Below are 20,984 nucleotides of genomic sequence, written 5' to 3'. Positions count from 1 at the left end.
AAAGGGCTAATAAGTCTTTTTGTTATTATTGTTAAGGGAAACCATGGCCATAATATTTTGAGTAGTTCTAAATACAATGATCTGCGAGTAATGTCCGGCGCGCTGTGGCGTGACGTCACATAACCTACATCGCTCCGTTAGATAATATTTTTGAAAAGATGGCAATCTGGCTGCCGGCACGCGGTAACATTTTTGTTAAAAACCCAACAATATGTACACGTTTTGGGAAGTGGGTCATAACATTCATTAAATATGATGTGTAAAACACAGTGTCCGAGTGCCTGTTGAGCGCATTTTTTTTTTATAATATAATAGAAATTATGTAATATCCACGCACTGAACTGAAATGGACTTTAATTTATCTCAGATTCGCTTTTTTTTCAATATGCGCTTGCACTTTATTGTGCCCCATAAGTGTACCGTGTACCCATAAATTACTTTTTTTTTCTGGTGGATGAAAATGGTATGATAACGCCGCCTGCGCTAACAGAATACGCTGGCGGAGCACCAGTGAAGAGTGATAGATGAGAATGAAAACAGGCCAGTTAGCACATCATGATGAATTCATCAGGAACTAACCATGATAGTTTCCAGGGGGAACCACGAGGATGTTGAACTAGTTGGGTATATTGCTAGCAATGGGATTCTCATCAGTCTCCATCACTAACAATCCCCAACGTAGACAGGGTTACCATTACATTGTCCCCCATAAAAAAATATTGAATTACACAAGCTAATGATAAATAGTCAATAATATTCCTATCGGGTCCATCATGGTTAATTCCTAATGATGCCAACTGACATGACGTCATATTCACCTGCCATTCCTCACTGATACTCCAGCCATCAGTTCACTTTCATTTACAAAAAAAAATCTTGTGGTCATCCGGAAATTATATAACTTTATTTATATCGACCTGAACCTACGACTCCGAGTAATTACCGCTCAGATTCGTCACATTTTTGCAATTAAAATGGCTATGAACTTTATTACTCAACAAGGCAGTGGTCTAATTGCCAGCGGAGTAATATAATAATAATAATAATAATAATAAATCTCTTTATTTTCAGGTATATACCCATAGTTAACATTTTTATATTATTAATTAAATAAATTGTTATTATTATTTTTAAAATATACATCAATTATAAAATACCAATTTAAATTATTTCGTTATAAAATCTCTTGTCGTCAGGTATGCTGTGAGAAATACAGTCTTTACAATATTATTACTTGTTGTCATTAATCTGTCATGAAATTTTGCCTTATAATTACGTAAAATAGCAAAAAAATCATTAACCCTGTTCTCTGCAAACATGCCAGACGCACTACACCGCCATGGCAAGTTGAGCATCGCTCGGAATGCGTTATTGTATTGCACACGCAGTGTGTATAAGCCCTTTTCGTATAACTATACCATAACTGGCTGGTGTAGAAAGCCTGACAATAAGACTTAAACAATGTCAATTTGACTAGCTTCGAACAGTGGTTAAATCGTCTAGCCAGCATATTGCTTCTACATGCAATGTTACGCCTTTGTCTCTCCAGATCGCTATCATCTTTCAGATCTTCTGTCAACATATGTCCAAGATATTTAAATTTATTAACTATTTTTAAAGTATTCCCACATAAATTAATTTTTGGCAAAATTTCAGGTCCCTTTCCATATTTAAAAATAATAATTTCCGATTTATTGACATTATATGTTAAATGATGTATCTTTGCATATTGTTCACATATTTCAATTAGTTTTCTAAGACCATTGGCTGACGGACTCAGCAAGACCATGTCGTCCGCATAACTGATATTATTTAGGCTTACACCACCGATATGGCAGCCAACTCTAGTCCCACTGAGTCGGCCAATCAAATCATTGATATATAAATTAAACAGAACAGGTGAGGTCAGCCCACCTTGTCTAACTCCACATGTAAGTTTGTAGCTCTCCGACAACACGTTACCCCATCTAATTTGATTTAACTGGTTTTCGTACCAAAATTCCAGTATATTTGTAATATTAGGTGGAACTCTTGTCTCACGCAATTTATTCCAAAGCAAATTATAGTTAACTGTATCAAAAGCACGGCTGATGTCCAAAAAACAAGCATAAACAGAAGTTTTTCTGGATATGTATTGTCTTACAGTATTTTTCAATGAAAAAATAGCCAAATCCGTAGCCAGTCCCTTACGAAAACCGAATTGTGCATTATTTAGTGGTAGGAAGTCCTCTGAAAGGTATTTGTTAATTATGCGCTCAAATAATCTAGAAATAATAGTGGCTAATGAGATAGGACGATAATTTGTAATACTAGAGACATCACCCGTTCTGTTCTTTACAATAGGTATTACAATAGTCCTCATAAAGTCTCTTGGCAGGTAGCCATGATCCATACATGCATTGAAGAATAAGGCAATTTTCTCAAACAATAATGGGCTAGCATATAATAAGTGTTCAACGCTAAGTCCGTCGTGCCCAGGGGATTTGCCACGCTTCATATCCCTCACACATTTTAAAATATCCTTCCCTGTAACGTGGAGGGCGCTAGTGTTGTTGGACTGCGATGAGCAAGAAGAGTCCGAACCACTACCGGTCGCTTTCTCGTTATTAGATTTGTTCGATGACAAATTAAATTTATCCATAAACATCTTTGCTATACATTCTGGATCCTGGCTACCGTTTACAGATACTGGTAGACTAGATTTAAGGTTCAATTTATTAGTTTCCTTCCAAAAATTAACAAAATCTTTATTATACCTATGCGTGGCAATTATGTCCATTTTAATTTGGTTTTCATTATGCTGACACCACCTTAGCCTATTTTTAAATACCTTACGACTTTCAATCATATTCTCATACAATTTACCCTGTGACGGGCGTCCATACAAATTCCATGTATTATAAAATTTCCTAGCCACCAAATGAAATTTTTTGACATGATAATTCCATCCAATAACTTGTTTCTTTTTAAATAACGTATTTCTGCCTAAAAATGAACCAGTAGCCGCCCTAACAATGCTACTAACTATCTGATTGTAGTAAACATCAATCATTTCACAGTGTTCCTTACTTCTACAGGAGGAATCAGTGCATGAAATAGTTGACCATTCAAATGAGTTAATGTGTTGATCACATAATTTTTCATACCTTTCTATTTGCTCAGGGCTACGGTTACCCCAGATAGCCTTATTAATCTTTTTTAGGTTATGACTAGTTTTTGTGACAATAGCATCAATATCACATTCAATTACAAGAGGACAGTGATCAGACCAATATACGTCCTTTAACACATAAATATTACTAATAATTTTAAGTCCAGAGTTAGTAACAATACAATGGTCAATCCAACTGGTAGTGCCATGAGCATCACTCAAATATGTATAAGTATCTGATAACATACCCAAGTAGTCCACATCCGCACATAACCAGTCCTGGTCACGACAGTATTCAAGTAGCTCACTGCCAAATAAGCTATTTACACGCGACACATCTGCGTTAAAATCACCTAGCACTAATACACTTTCTACATCGTTATTTGCAATCACCGCACTAATTACCGCTAAACATTCCGTAAATATAGGCAAGTTATCTGGTTCTTCAGTAGGCATATAAACCGACACTATAATAAAGGTACGCCCAGTCGGCGTTTCAATATGTACAGCTGCTACGCGCGTCGATCCCGTGTCCAATGGGGTAACATCCGTAAACAGGGTTTTCCTCCATAATATTGCTACACCTCCGTAAGGACGACCTTTAAGGGTCCCTGACGAGGTATCCACCGCCGATATACCGTGGCTGTGGAAGTCAGGATGCAATCCGTCCAGATAATTTAAATCATTGGGTATTAGCCAATGTTCCTGTAAAGCGATGATATCGTAACTATCACATAGATCTCTCACATGTACACAAGAGCGCTTGACAGAGCGACAGTTAAATGAAGCTAGACTAATTTTTGTCATTTTGTACTTCTTTACGCGGACGGTAAGAGGAGTTCCTTCTTATTATGAATCGCCTGTATTCCACACCACTAGGCCAAAAATCTTCACTTAAAAATATATGCTCTTGTGTTCGTTCTATGGCTATTTTGAAAGAAGAACTTAATGCTTCCTTGTGCAAATTAAGTTTCTCTATCTTCACGACTGCGTGTCCACTTTCTTGTATAAAATCACTTAGGTTCTTCTCAGTAGTCTGTATGTCAAATCTAGAAACGTAAATGTAGGATAACTTTGGTACAATTTTAATTATATCAGATGTTAATAGACGTTTTCCCTGTTTGTTGTTGTTTCTTTGTATATTTTTGTGAAATTTCTTTCTTTTATTTACAATAGTCGTAAAGCTGTTATCAACACTGGAGTTTTCAGAAGTTTTACTATTATTAAACTTATTTTGCACTGGGCTACTCGACGCGCTCGCGGCAGCATACGTCAACAATTGTTCTTGTTCAATCCTATTCCTATTCACTGAAAGCCGCGAAACTGTTAGCGGGCGTTCTGCCCTTTTTATTGGCAGCGCGACGGTAGAGGTCGCGGAAGGTTGCGGAGAATGAGTCAACTTATTATAAGTACACGGTTGTCGGTTGCTATCATAAACTCGCTTACCCTCACCTTGCTTCTCCAATTGATTTTTCATACACTCTTCTTGGTTATTTTTGGTTTGCGATGATGTTAATTGTTCCAACTTTTCTTGTATATTTACTAGATCAGAAGATGTCACATAATCGTTTCGAATGCGATGAATATCTTGTTTTAGTACTAAGATATCTTTTAAAAGCGTAGTGACGTCCACGTAATCAAAGGTTACTGGCGGTAGTTTGTATAAATCCTTAGCTACAAAAATGGGCAGCGTTTTGCCTTCACTTTCCTTAAGAATTTTTATTATATCTTGCAGTAAGCGCTTAGATTTGCCCTCGCCTTTCCTCGAAGAGCGCAGAATATTATTTGTTGCTTCACCAATAATATTTCTAGCCGTTTCAATTGCACTTTCAGAAAAGTTTGAATCACATATTTGCACTAAACTTATTTCATCCATGATATCAACTTTACATTGAAGGAAGCACAACAATTCATTAATGACCATTCCATTATTTTGACTTGTCATGATTGAATAATGCACTTGCACAATTTCTACATCAGAGAGGCAATGAAAGTCGACCGAACTGAACGAGCAGCGACCTCTGACTGAATAATGAACGGAACGATCTAATATAAATTGCATTGCAGTATATAGTAATTAGTACGTATACAGCACACTAAATGGTATATAACTATAGAGTTAACACTACATGGAATACTCCGCTGTTACCTAACAACGAGCTTAAAATTCCAGAGACCAATTTTAAGCTCGTTGTTAGGTAACAGCGGCGAAGAATGTATTTAGAAAATCTGTCAAAATTTACAAATACCCACTAACTTACAAGGGGTGTCGAGCGCGTGGAAGAACTGCCTTCCTTTGCGTGTTTTACCGAACGTCTGTTAAACTGTTAGGAATAATTTGACCTAATTCCTAATCGAAACGACCACCGTTTACTATCGTACTGTTTACCATTCCATAAATTAGTAACTAATTAGTGGCATTATCACTATTTCAGTGAAGCTTCTTCCTGTGAACACTTAAATTATAGAACGAGCTTTCAGCTGACATTTTTAGATAGATATATAATTTATTTGCATTACTTACAGCACACAAATTATAACATATATAGATATACATAAAAAGCGAGGCAACATAAATGATAAAAAAAATACATAAAGCCAAATACAATTTTTCTATTTGTGCGTGTGCCATAACAATACAAAATGGTCACAGCTCAGTTTATTGCTTCGCCCTCAAAAGAACAAAGCACTGACATTCTGTTATACAGTAAACAGACAGATCTCGTCATACACAGAAAGATGCCTCTTTCAGAGGTGAAACAGGTTACGTTACACGTGCGTGGACGGAATGGCGGTCGAAGATTGATGGCTAATATGGAAGGTGTTAGAACTTCTGATATAATAAAAGTCAATCTTCGAGTGTTCGCAGTACTAATGGTAGCGGAATGAAACAAAATAATTCTAATTAACTAACTAGTAACACAGAAGACATAATTACGTGTAAATCTATATTCTAACGGCAAAACTATATTCTAATTAATTCGTATTTGTTTCTACTTTTTTTTTTAATATTAATTTTAACAATCATTCTACACACCAGAGCAACACTACAGATAAAGCTGTAATATTTGTATGTACCAGAGGGAGACTTTGTACAAAAGTCGATGGCTTGGGTACCTCTGTCCCATTCGTGTTTCAACCGTGAAGCAGTTGTGTTTACATGGCTGTGTTTCGGTTTGAAGGGTGGGATATGGCGTGAATTTACTGGGTACAGAGGAATAACACCTGAGTCCTCAGGAATGGCAACGCATGGGGGGTATCATGGGCGAAACAGAATACTCTGTTATGTCCATGGTACTGCTCATGTCTATAGGCGACGGTTACCACTTTCCATCAGGTGGACCGTCAGCTTGTTTGCCATTCTAAGTTGTATAAAAAAAAATCTGCTACCGAGTTTGACTTTATTTTTTAACCAAGATAAATCAATAATCCGCTAATAAAACCGCTGTTACTGATCCCCCGGACGCATCCTAATCTCAAAGCCATCAGATACCAAACAGAGCGAGTCGGATGAAAAGTGAATTTGGTTACACAATGTTTGTTTAATCAATAAATTGATGGGATGCACCGACCAACGACCACAGAGCACAGAGCTGGCCAGCTCACCACTAGAACAAATCGTTCCATTAATTTCACAGACGGTTGGTTTGCTGGTTAATTTACTTGATTCGTTTTCTCTTTCTGTCGCCTCGTCGGTTGTTAGTGGATATTGAAATAAACTATTGAGTGATGAAGTCACAAAAACTTGTCTGTTAATTTTCTAATAAACTCTTAGAGCAAACTAGCTATTGACTACAGTTCCGTTCGCCTTTTATTTATTTATTTATTTAAGGCAAACAAATAGCTAGAACAATACATAATTATGTACTTATGTAGTAATTTGGCAGCCAATAAAATTTGCACAAATAAAATACAAGTAAAGGAAACACAAAATTAAACAATACTAAATTAAACAAAATTAAAACAAAACAAATACTATTGAAAACTACAGCAACATTGTCAATAATAATGCTCAGAAGTTAATAAAACCATTCATTTTTTTCAGAAAAACACATTATTTGAGAATAATACCTGTATAACTATTAAAAAAAAAGTAAAATTTGATAATAAATAAGAATAAAAAAAAATTGGAAAATTAAGACTTCTGACTGTGTATTAAAGAAAAATTATATAAAAAAGAAATTTTTGACAACAAATTAAAAACGTTAATTACATATTACCTTTATTAATTTAACAGTTCAATCTTTCATTGCATTTTCATTTTTTAACAGCATAGATGTTAAGCATTAGATGTACAGTATCAAAAGTCGATTGCTTGGGTACCTCTGTCCTATTCGTGTTTCAACCGTGAAGCAGTTGTGTTTGCATGGCTGTGTTTCGGTTTGAAGGGTGGGATATGCCGTGAATTTACAGGGTACAGAGGAATAACACCTGAGTCCTCAGGAATGGCAACGCATGGAGGGTATCATGGGCGAATCAGTATACTGTGTTATGTCCATGGTACTGCTTATGTCAATAGGCGACGGTTACCACTTTCCATTAGGTGGGCCGTCAGCTTGTCTGTCATTCTAAGTCGTATAAAAAAAAAATGGCCGTATGATTCTGGCATAGAATAAGCCGCCCCTTCCTTTCCCGTGGGTGTCGTAAGAGCCGACAAAGGGAAGGCGAGGGATAGGCAGCAGCGTCCCTGTTAAAACATCTCTAAAGCCTGACTGCGGTGGCCAATTGGCCTATGGGAGGCTTATGCTCAGCAGTGGACAGTTAAAAGCTGATATGATAATCAAAATGGACCCTGTACAGGCACCGCAAGCATAATAATAAAGGTTTGTTATGTTTTTTTTTTTTTATTTTATTGAACGAAGTGTTATTTTTTCGGCAACAAACTGGTTTCTCAATTTAGTATTATTTTGTTTAGTTCCACTATTATTACTATACGTGTATCTACCAAAATTTTATTATTTTTTCGAGGTGAAACATGTATTATAGTTGAAGATTAATACATAGGGAAGGTCGAAGGGTCTCTACTGATAATAATCTCAGCCTTAAATGTTGATAATTGCACGCTACCATCAGTATCCGTCATAAATAATCAATAAGTAACTAGTAAATTTTTTAGACACTATATGATACAGAGCATACTAGAAGGATAAATACAAGACAAAAGAGGAAGGGGAAGAACGAGAAATAACTACATGGGACAGATAAAGGAAACACTAGGTGTCATGTCGTATAGGGAGAGCCAAGATATAGTCTGGAAAAGAGCTGGCTGGAAGAAAATGCATAAATTACATGCAACGACAAGAAGAATCTCTTAAATGAAAAGAGAGACATGATACAGTATATTTGTTAAATTATAAAAAATATATAAAATTCCATATAGTCATGGAATTCATCAGACCAGTCGTTTAATTCTTTACTCTTTCAATACTCTGTATTATGAGAAGTCAAATATAATATCTGAGGTTTATAATCCATAATGAAGTTCATTTCCAAAATTGATCCAACGACCACATTTATGCAGAGTAACATTCAAATTCAAATTCAAATTCAAAAATCATTTATTCATGTAGGACATTTTAGCCGCTTATGAACGTCAAATTTTTACATTATAATTTTATTTTTTTCCCTACCGTCCAGTTCGGTATATAGATCCAACTGAGAAGAACTGGCAAGAAACTCAATTGAATTACTTTTTTTTTAAAAGCCAGTTTATTTACAATGTATATGCCATACCACTGCGCCACGGAGATCGTCAAAGTAAAGCAAGACAGATAAGTGTCATTATCACGCACTTTCGAAGGATTTTAGGGAAATCCTTGTATAAGTAGATGGCATCAGGCAAAATAGAAACCTCTGAGTTACATCATCAAAATTGCCAATATATAGACCGATTTTAATGTTTTTTTAAATACGTTAATGCTGTGAATGAATGAATGAGTATACTCTATTTGCATTGTACAATATAGGAAATAAGCGAGACAAATTAATAAATGTAACGATACAGTTGTATAAGTACAATCTTCATCATCATCATCACATCAGCCTTTAATTGTCCACTGCTAAGCATAAGCCTCCCCCACAGGAGAATTTTGCCAATAGTTGCCATGCTTGGCGGGCGAATTAGCAACTGCACTTAGATTTCAATTTAAATTAAATTTAAAGTATGGAGTTGTTTTAAGAGAGCTGCTGCGAATCTCTCGCCCTCCTTTAGTCGTCTCTTACGATACCCACAGGAAAGGAATGGGTGGCCTATTCTATGCCGGGACCACACGGCGACATTTTTACATATTACTTGATGTCATTATTGTTATATGTTTATATTAGTCTGAGTTATATTTATATGTAAATATATGTTTACAAATAAAAATCTGATCTGCATACATGTTATATAAATGTAAATTATGTTTATATATATATATGTATAATGGGATAAAATGAATATAAGTTTTAAATATAATAAGTGTAAGTTACTTATCTGTGAAGAATAAGTTGCAATAAAAAAAATACAATACCACACTTTTACAACTGTATGTAGACGTCATTGAGCCACATTAGTTTCACTGCGATCGAACTATGGGGAAAGTGTGGAAAACTAGCTTCTTACCACGCTTCCATGAGACATTACCCCTGCCGATTCGATTTCACTTCTAATTTTCCCATAAACGATACTAACTTTATTCGTAGTACTCCTTTAGTTAAAGGTTAACTAAAATGCAAATTAACCCGTGCTCTTCAATTAACCACGCATGGCCAAAAGGCTCGTGATCGATTACAGATGAAATAAACTAATAAACGACGGTCACGACCTCTACTGGAAAATGCAGGTGTTTAATTTAATATCGTGACGAACTGGCAGACGTTCAATCATCATCGTTCCATTAAATCATTACCTTTTTACCACTACGCCACGGAAATATCAGCCACAATTTTGGGTGCACGATATTTGATCACTAGGCGGGTATTTCGATTGTTTTTCCATATCATACGTGAATTTTTTAACTTTCCTGTTAACATTTTCATTATCTGTCTTTTAATTAAAATCTACCAGAGAGACTGTACAAAAGTCGTTTGTTTGGGCACCTCTGTCCCATTCGTGTTTCTGAAGAAATCTCAATCCTCTTTTTTTGAAGAACCCTATACTGTAATCTCTAAGGAAAACCTCTGTAGAGAACTCATTCCACAAGACTAGTGTTCGCAAGAAAAGAGATGATCTCAGATGAGACAGTACCTGTACGAGCTCATTAAAGTAATTTAAATAAAGTTAATTTTGGATAAAAAACTTGGATTAAATCATTTGAGTTAAAACATCACCTGTGACGTCCATGATACCTGAGAACTGTGTTATTCCTTTATGATCTGTAATTTATATACGTAACCGGGCGAGGGATGGGCAGCAGCGTTCCTCTTAAAACATATCCAAAGCCTACCTGCAGTTGTCAATGTACCTTCCAAGCGTAGCAACTGTTGGCAAAATCCCCCAAGGGGGAGGCTTATGTTCAGCAGTGGACAGTTAAAGGTTGATATCATGAACCTGTACTTAATTTAATGTATTTTATATAACTTTGTTTGTTCGACAATATCGACTGATCATGTTTCACTGCCATCAAATTCTCTTCAAATATTTGCAATTATACATTCAATAAATTATTCATTCAAATTGAATAGCCGTGCAAGAACAATTGATTCATGTCAGAAACGCGAGTGGTTCGGTTGAGAAAATATAATATGAAAATCCATTGTTATGATATTAATTTAGAGTATAACAAGCCGAAAGACCTTATCGGAGTGTCGCAAGCCCTGAGAAGCGGGCCAGTGCGCAGGAGCAAAAACGTGTTCCATTGTTGGATCCGGCGGTCGCGTGCATCGAAATCTGACATTGCATTGCATGCTACCACACTATATAGTCCATACAATAATAGGGAAAGGATTTTAAAGAGATATCTAAACGTAAGTATAAAAGAAACAGATTTTTTTATGCAACTTAAAATGCCTAACAAGCTGACGGTCCACCTGATAGAAAGTGATTACCGTCGCCTATAGACATGAGCAGTACTATGGACGTAACAGAGTATATCGTTTCGCCCATGATACCCCCCATACCCTGGTGTGGAGTACTCAGGTGTTATTCCTCTGTATCCTGTAAATTCACTGCCATATCGCACCCTTCAAACCGAAACACAGCCATGCAAACACAACTGCTTCACGGTAGAAACACGAATGAGACAGAGGTACCCAAGCAAACGACTTTTACGGTTAAAGTTAAAACCTAATTTACAAATAACGCTCGTAAAAAAGATTAGTAAAAAAGAAAACGACGTTTAATATGTTTGATCATTGATTTGTTTTCCGTATATTACAAATTGAAGTTACATAATATCCAAATATTAAAATATGCTGGATTGAAAAATTTAATTTCTCGACATCTCAAATCGGAATTAACCTCACGCTTATTATAAAATATATATTCTCAAATGCAGAGTTAGTTATTGAAATAAAAAAAACCTAGTTATAAAATTTATAATTTAATACATTCCCATATATAATAGCTTCTCTTTGTGCATCGGATTTAAATTCAAGTGTTACTTAAAATTAATATTTGAATAATTCACTAAATGTAACTACTCCATTCACCTAATTACACAACACAATTAAATTTTAAACTGCCTGCCAATTACGCAATGTACAAACATTTGCTTATATACAAGTTAGAAAGTGAACTGGTTCTATGAAAAGTACGGCCACCGTCGCCGTCCCGTATTGACTCTGTCGGCACCGTTTAACACCGCCGTGATAATTTGTATGTACACTCATAAAGTTATAAAGGGCACTGTACATAATGGCCGAGAGTCTAAACAGAAAATTAATACTATAAACATGTTAATTTACAAGTGAGCGTGACAGACATAAAAACTGGTTTTTAAATGACTTACAAAAAGTGGAAGTATTTAGTTAATTTGTATTTTTTGTATGTATACAGATATGAGATACCTTCACCAATTGTGAACTGATTTTGGTGATTCTTTTTTTTATCTATAGGCTTCTCTACTACCATAATGATTTACTAGGTATCTAAAATCGATGTAAGAGTAACACTGCATGATGTTTTTCCCCCTAATATTAATATGGGACAGACAATAAAAATGTATAATTTATAAAACAAAAATCCGACTTCAATCGTTGTAAAACCATTTATTTTGATTTAAAAACTAAACTACTGAACCAATTTTGATAAAACTTCTACAGGACTAGTCTGTAAGTATATCCTTTCAGATAAAAAAAGAATCTTCCAAATCGGCTCACAATTGACGGAGTTATGAGGTGACAAACATAAAACATACACCCAAATTAAAAACGTCATTTTTGAAATCGATTGAAGAAAGATCAGTTCTATACTGCCAAAGATATTATGTACTATATATACAAAAAAAACCTTCTGCTTTTTAAAGAATAAAAATTAGTGTGTTTCTATTTGAAGGACGGGATAAGGCAATTAAATTACAGGGTACAGAGGAATAATACCATAGTCCTCAGGACTGGCAATGAATGAAGGTTGCCATGGGTGTCACAGTATATTCAGTGTAACACATGGTGCTTTTCATAACTGTATGCAACGATTGCGACTTACCATCAGGTGCGTAATCAACTTGTTTACTATTCTTTTTTTTTTATACCACTGAGGTGGCAAACAAGCATACGGCCCACTTGATGGTAAGCGGTTACCGTAGCCTATGAACGCCTGCAATACCAGAGGTATTACGCGCGCGTTGCCGACCCTGAAGAAACCTCTTTACCCCACTATTCTAAATATAATAAAATAAAAATCAAATATTAAATTCATTAATTACTCAGTTTGATTAAAATTTTTTGTGTATCGTGAAATTATCTTACCTTTTATTCGCATATGGGGTCAGCTAAAGCCGTTGCACGTTGACCCGTCGGGATCTTTCGTGCTTCCCCCTGTCTTATACCATCATTTCATAGATCCTTTGTGTTACCTTGACGATATCCCGCGGTTTAAGATGTCTGTAGTCCCCTGGCTCTGGATATGCCGTTCCCAGTAGACTCATACGCATGCTCGCCAACGAATCGCAGTTGCACATCAAATGTTCCATGGATTCCGATTTCTCCCCGCACAGTCTGCACAGTGTGTCCGAAGATAGACCCATATTTTTTTTTTATACAACTTAGAATGGCAAACAAGCTGACGGTCCACCTGATGGAAAGCGGTAACCGCGCCTATAGACATGAGCAATAGCATGGACATAACAGAGCATACTGTTTCGCCCATGATACCCCCCATATGTTGCCATTCCTAAGGACTCAAGTGTTATTCCTCTGTACCCAGTAAATTCACACTATATCCCAACCTTCAAACCGAAACACAGTCATGCAAACACAACTGCTTCACGGTTAAAACACGAATGGGACAGAGGTACCCAAGCAATCGATCATCTTGTGTAGTATATGCCTTATTGGCATATGTCCAGTTAGGGCACCCATAATGAGTCTTGCCTGTTGTCTGCGCACGCTGTAGATGAGTTTATCCCATTCATGTTTAAGACCCTTCAAAGTCCATCGTGAAATAATAGTCAACGGAAGCCTAAAATGAGACTCGAACCGTTGTACCTTAATCTTACTCTACTGTACTTGTTACATCGTGACGTGTTATCGTTAAATGAATCATAAAGCTATTAAATTAAACGAATTAACCAATTAGATAATTAATGAAAAAAATCATTATAGAAAAATTTAAAATAGATTATTTTGTATGGGAATCGCTACTTCGGATTGCTTCTAAGAGATGGCGCTGTAAATGATACGAAGTTAACCAGGACATTTATTTATTTATTAATTTCTTTATTCTAAGAAACACCAACAGCATATTGTATCATATTATAATATATCATACATATTTAACAAACATTAAATATATTAATGCACATGCCTTTTACAGCATTTACTTTAACATAATTATACAAACATCTTGTTCAAAATTAACCTTTTTATATATTAACAATTGTAGTTTTTTATAAAAAAAAAGAATATTTATAAACAATTGAAATAGAACAAAAAATACATAATATACTTCAAGTCAACAGACGGTAATTTTATCTTACAATTAATATAAATAATAAATAATACCTATATACAACAAGAACCAGCACATTTTATAAACATATCTAATTAAATATATTTAAATTGGTCAATAAATTGTTATTATGACGTGGCTGTGTCTAGTTGACGACATCCCAGCGTTTATAAAAACGCTAATTCTAATATCGCGTGTTGGCGTCAGTCATAAATCGAACCGTGGTGGGCCGGAGAATTTGTACTTTTACCAATTTCTAAAAATTAGTCAGAATTTTTTATAATTCGCTTGTATTTTTTTTATATGTTATGCGATAATTTATTAAATTCAGGACTGATTTTGACGATTCTTTTTACGTGCTTAAAAACCAATGACACACAGCTCTCTGAAATGAAATTTTACATGGTACCTTACATACCCAGTCAATATTTTAGATACTTTTAATCACGGAAAACTAAAGAGTTCCCATGGGTTTTTAACTATAAAAAACTATAGTAACTTGTACAGCTTAGTACACAACCTACTTAAGTAAAGACATTTTGACCTAAGTCAAAGAGTGAGAACGACACTTCATTTGTTAATTTTGGTCCAGTATTGCCAGACAATAAATAGGTAAGCACATACATCGATACATACTAAACAGGAATAACGAATACCACGCGGACAAAATCGCGGACATTACCAGAGGGAGACTTTGTACAAAAGTCGATTGCTTGGGTACCTCTGTCCCATTCGTATTTCAACCGTGAAGTAGCTGTGTTTAAATGGCTGTGTTTCGGTTTGAAGGGTGGGATATGGCGTGAATTTACTGGGTACAGAGGAATAACACCCCCGTCCTCAGGAACGGCAACGCATGGAGGGTATCATGGGCGAAACAGTATACTCTGTTATGTCCACGGTACTGCTCATGTCTATAGGCGACGGTTACCGCTTTCCATCAGGTGGGCCGTCAGCTTGTTTGCCATTCTAAGTTGTATAAAAAAAAAAATAAAAAAAAAATAGTTACGTATAAAAATCGCAATAGATTGAAAAAAATTGGCAGCAGCTTACGTACTAATACGTCACAAACATTCCCCCGCACAAAAATAGCAATTTACATCACTTGACACCTGCCAACTATTTCAAGTACATTAAAATAGAAAGTACTCAACACGAGAACTGTTTTAAATGGAGAAAGCCTAAGGTTAGGGCATCAATTTGCCAACACTTTCACGTATAAACACTATTACAGCCGTAACTCGCAATGGGGTAATTAAGAATTCTAATAATTGCCTTTATTAATAGTCTTGTAGGTGACGGTTTTTTTTTTTTGATGGGTGAAAATGATATGGTAACCCCGCCTGCGCTAACGGGATACGATGGCGGAGCACCAGTGAAGGGTGATAGATGAGAATGAAAACAGGTCAGTTAGCCCATCATGATGAATTCATCGGGAATTAACCATGATAGTTTCCAGGGAGAACCGCGAGGAGATCGACCTGTTTGGGTATATTGCTAGCGATGGGATTCTCAGTCTCCATTACTAACAAACACTTTCCCCCCTGTAGGTGACGGTTTATTTGTTGGGAATGGGGTTGCCATATCTAAATTTTGGCAACCAGGACAAGACGCGTGATAACCCAAGAATTCGGACATATTAACAGGTTTTTTTAAACATATCCAGTGTAGTAAAAAACTTAAAATTAAATTTAGTCATCTTTCAGCATCATTTGAAAATGTACCTAACAAAACATAATCTTATTACAGTTTACCAGAGGGAGACTTTGTACAAAAGTCGTTTGCTTGGGTACCTCTGTCCCATTCATGTTTCAACAATAAAGTAGTCGTGTTTGCACAACTGTGTTTCAGTTTGAAGGATCGAATATGGCAGTAAGTTTACAGGGTACAGAATAATAATAATAATATAATAATAATAAAGTTTATTCTCTTCACAATACCAATTGTACATCTATTATATTCTAATACATTTATTTTTGGAGGTTACATAATTTAATGTATTGTGAAGAACTGGTGTCTGAAGTAGGATAAACCTGTGTTACAGATCACCAGGTCCTCACCCCACGGTGTTGGCACTATTTTACAATTTATTCTGGTTATGAATATAAATTTGCCAATTTTAAACCGATTTGGAAAATTATTTTTTTATCTGAAAAGATATATATTTTATTTAAATTTCATCAAAATCAGTTTAGTATTTTAGTTTTTGGTCCAAAATAACTGGTTTTGTCACAGTTAGAGTCGTTTTTCATATATATATATATATATATATATATATATATATATATATATATATATATATATATATATATATATATATATATATATATATATATATATATATATATATATATATATATATATATATATATAATTAAAGCTATATTTTAAAAATTATAACCGGATCAATATAATTAACATTCGTAACTAGTCGAGCATTCTCCACAGAAATACAATAAGTCAAACCGGTTATTAATTTTGTAATAAAATATACATAATACGTACCTACTTACGAAACATTTAACAAAGGAATAGTTAAAATTACTGGTTCTTAATTAGTGTTCCACTTAACTACACTAATATCTCAAGGCATCTTCTCTACGTGAAGCTTAGATGCGACTGCAAATCTTACATTTTATATGCACCTAATGCAAGACAGTGGGGGAACGGATTGTTAACAATGGGGAGGTTAGACCCCATTGCTATCGATATACCCCATCAGGTCGACCCCCACGCGGTTCCCCCTGGAAACCATCGTGACTAATTTAGCGTTGAATTCGTCACGATGGGCTAACTTGATTTATCGTCCTCACCTATCGTCCCTCACTGGTGCCCCGCCAGTGTATACCGTTAACGCAGACGGGTTACCATTTCATTATCATCTATTAAAAAAAAAATGCGAAACTGTATAATTATATAAACAGTGCTAAAGTATGGCATAAACACCGGCACCGAGAGATTAACAATTCTTCAGTTCCGGGCCTAACACATTCACTTTCAGTATTTTGTAACGATTATGTGGTAGTAATCGCCTTACATTGTTGCACGGCCATAAGATAAAACGGCGGAATATAGTCGATTTAATACCCACATTACACTATCAAATATATTATACTGTATTAATTTCAGAATTCGCTGTAAAAAAAAACAGAGTTAAGACGTATCTATTATGTACAATTTTGTAAAATCTATACAAAACTCAAGAACTGGAAAAGATTTCGAATAACAAAAAGCTGGCGAATTGGATACCTTCCTTGCAAATCTTTTGAAAACTTATACATATGTATATATATTTATCTATTTACTTATTTACGTATTTATTTATTTATATATTTTTTCACAATTTGTGTTTGTTGTATTTACATTATTTTCACCGGTACCTTTCCTGCACTGGATTACCCAAATTAAATTATTTCCTCTCTAACTACACTGGGTTGGCTGGGAGAGATCTCTTTCAGAGATAAGTCCTCCCTTGCTAGCAAGTTGTTAAACTAATCGTCGCATATATTGTTTAAGTACAATAAAGAATATATAATTTATCAAACATCATTCTTCAATATTCATACTTACCACCACTTACCACCAGGTGAGGTAAAATCAAATGCAAATCATCTTGTAATAGAAAGAAATATCACTTCCTTATTGTGTAATAAACTTTAAATGTATATGTATTTAACAATTAATTGTACACTGTTGTTTACATACGTAGCCCTCCCCCATAGACCATATGGGACAATCCTGAGACCTGCATCCACTAACTCTCTGCATTGCACATGAGTTCGTTCTTCCATCTAGTGGACGGTGATTCTACACCGCATTCTCTGGCTCACTCTCGCCTCACTCACCGACAAGATTGGTTCTTGTTGTGTATTTTGTTTATCTATGGTTGGAATCAAGAACGTGGATCTGTGGCGGACATCGAAGAGGAAGTAAGTTTTAACTTGTCAGATTTATAATAAATCAAATTACAAAATATCAATCATTGTTTTAATGAATAAAATATGGTGGCAGCGGTTAATTAAAATATCCAAAGCAAATTGTGCAACAAAATTGAGTCATGGATCATAATATAAATTCACTAAAACCATTTAACATCCAAGATGGCGATGTCGTCCAATCTTGGCAAAAGTGGAAACAAACATTCAATAACTACATGATAGCTATGCAGTTCGACACATGCTCGGATGAAAGAAAAATTGCCATTCTACTACATTCTATGGGTGAGCAATGCCTGGACATATATAACTCATTCAGTGAAAAAGAAAAGTCAACGTATATCTTAGTTTTGAAATCCTTTGACGATTATTTTATTCCAAAAAAGAATTTGGCAATAGAACGCCATAAATTTTTTACGTTGAAGCAAGAAAGTGATTCCTTAGACACTTTTCTAACAAAATTGAAAAAACAGGCATCTGTATGTGAATTTGGACAATTAAAAGATTCTTTAATTAGAGACATGTTCATATGTAACATGGATAAAACAAATAATCACATAAGAGAAAAATTGCTTACTGAAAATGATGTAGATTTATATAAATTAGTGACTATATATAAATCTCTTGAGTTGTCATTTAATAGTACATCATATCTCTCTCAAGAAATTCCTGTAGCTACTCTGCGCAGTTCAAGAACAACAGCACATTCTCACTCTAAACAGCTTTCTACAAGTCAAAATGGATTAAAACAACAGCAGGCTGTACCATTTAATAATAATAATACAGCCAATTTTGGCAATAATAAAAAATGTACCAGATGTGGACAGTATCACAGATTTAAATGTCCTGCTAAGTCTGTAAAATGTAAAAGATGTCACAAGATTGGTCATTATTACAATCTTTGTAGAACACCAATAAATAACATTGAATATGATGAAATGGATTCATCTTTAAATTCAGGTTGTAATCATTCAAATTCTACTAATTTATTGTCTGATACATTTATAGGTACTCTGTCATTTAATAATAATTTAACTGTGTCTTCATTAAATATGGATAATGACTGGATAATCAGTGTCAAAATTAATAATGTAAACTTAAAATTTTTAATAGATACAGGAGCAAAAGCTAATTGTATGTCATATGAAACATTTTGTAAACTCAATTTGTCAAGTAACATTATCAAATATTGCTTTTCAAAGTTATTTGCATATGGTGGTGTCAATATACCAATAAAGGGATATTGTGTTATTGAATGCCTAATTAATGATAAAATGTATAAAATAAAATTTATTATAGTAGATATTTCATGTCAGTCAGTCTTAGGGGCAGAAACATGCACAAAAATTGGTCTTGTTCAAAGGATTTTTAATAATTCCCTAACTAATCCTGATAATTTAAAAACTTTATTAATTAAATATGAAAACCTTTTTCAGGGCCTGGGTTGTTTACCCTATGAGTGTCATTTGACTGTCTTACCTGATGTACAACCAAAGATTGATGCTCAACGTAGAATTCCATTTGCATTGCAAGACAGATTGAAAGAAGAGCTGGACAGGATGACAAGACTGAATGTTATAGAGAAAGTGTCAAAACCTACTAAATGGGTTAGTTCTATTGTTATTGTAGAAAAATCTAATAATAAACTTCGAATTTGTTTAGACCCTAGAAACCTGAATGAGGCAATACAAAGATCACATTTTCCTTTGCCAACTATTGAAGATATAAGATCAAAATTACATGGGGCTAAAATATTTTCACACCTGGATGCTTTTGCTGGGTTTTGGATGATACCTCTTGATTCTGAGAGTTCAGACCTTTGCACTTTTAACACGCCATTAGGTCGATACAAATTCAAAAGATTACCATTTGGTCTTAATTGTTCAACTGAAATATTTAGTAAAACACTTGTAGAAGCATTCTCAGACATACCGGGTGTAATTATATACATTGATGATATATTGGTTTATAGTACTGATGAAGCCTCACATATAGCAACTTTACAAAAAGTATTCAATCGAGCAGAATCTATAAATCTTAAATTTCAAAGAGAGAAATGTGTCTTTCAACAAAATGAAATAAAATTCTTAGGACAAATATTTAGTGCTGAAGGTATGCGCCCTGATTATGACAAAATCAAAGCCATTTGTGAAATGCCTACTCCAAATTGTCAAAAAAGTTTACAAAGATTTCTAGGCATGATAAATTTTTTAGGTACCTACATCAAAAATCTTTCTACAGAGACAGAGATATTTAGAAATCTTTTAAAAAAAGACTCAATGTGGTTATGGGATGAAAACCATAATAAAGCCTTTCAAAGACTTAAAGATTTAATCACAAAATCACCTATCTTATGTCATTATGATAATACAAAACCACTAACTTTAAGTGTAGATGCGTCACAATCAGCATTAGGTGCAGTTCTGTTACAATGTAATAAACCTATAGCCTATGCATCAAAAACTCTTACAGACTGTCAGAAAAGATATGCTCAAATAGAAAAGGAGTTGTTTGCAATATTGTTCGGTTGTCAAAAATTTCATCAGTATGTCTATGGCAGAAAAATTAATGTAGAGACTGATCACAAACCTTTAATTACTCTCTTTAAGAAACCTCTAAGTCAAGTACCCAATAGACTTCAAAGAATGATGCTATCACTACAAGTATATGATCTCAATGTAACATATGTTCAAGGTTCAAAATTATACATTTCAGACACATTATCTAGAGCTGCTTTATTGGAGTCTGAAGAACATAGTATAGATAATGACATTGCAATACATGCAAATATGTTCATATCTACTCTTTCAGT

At 34.7% G+C, this 20,984-nt stretch overlaps 4 protein-coding genes across 4 annotated transcripts in view; 2 read left to right on the top strand and 2 right to left on the bottom strand.

Annotated features, from left to right (window-relative positions):
* The window catches only part of LOC113514752 (ATP-binding cassette sub-family G member 1-like), a 289,243-nt gene that overhangs the window by 74,017 nt on the left and 194,242 nt on the right, over window positions 1-20,984 (bottom strand). The window lies entirely within an intron of this gene.
* Window positions 1-20,984, bottom strand: part of LOC113523368 (ATP-binding cassette sub-family G member 1-like) — a 238,352-nt gene that overhangs the window by 74,017 nt on the left and 143,351 nt on the right.
* Window positions 1-20,984, top strand: part of LOC113514878 (polypeptide N-acetylgalactosaminyltransferase 2-like) — a 137,098-nt gene that overhangs the window by 11,551 nt on the left and 104,563 nt on the right. The gene's annotated exons all lie outside the window — the stretch shown is intronic.
* LOC113514750 (uncharacterized) lies at window positions 18,136-19,739 on the top strand. The gene is made up of 2 exons (XM_026898850.3): window positions 18,136-19,132; window positions 19,609-19,739. Exons 1-2 carry the CDS (start codon window positions 18,295-18,297, stop codon window positions 19,629-19,631), a joined length of 861 nt encoding a protein of 286 aa, XP_026754651.2. The 5' UTR covers window positions 18,136-18,294; the 3' UTR covers window positions 19,632-19,739.

The sequence above is a fragment of the Galleria mellonella genome, unplaced genomic scaffold (assembly GCF_026898425.1).
Source record: "Galleria mellonella isolate WM207_F2 unplaced genomic scaffold, CSIRO_AGI_GalMel_v1 utg4535, whole genome shotgun sequence".
In the NCBI taxonomy this organism is placed as follows: Eukaryota; Metazoa; Arthropoda; class Insecta; order Lepidoptera; family Pyralidae; genus Galleria; species Galleria mellonella.
The sequence above is the reverse complement of the archived record's forward strand: the minus strand, read 5'-3'. Positions and strand labels throughout refer to the sequence as shown.

What these genes read in the sequence shown, in the direction of transcription:
- LOC113514750 (XM_026898850.3), top strand. Translation starts at nt 18,295, where the DNA reads ATGGATCATAATATAAATTCACTAAAACCATTTAACATCCAAGATGGC. An exon ending in GGATTCATCTTTAAATTCAG is followed by an intron (nt 19,133 to 19,608) that starts GTTGTAATCATT and finishes AACCTTTTTCAG; the next exon opens with GGCCTGGGTTGTTTACCCTA.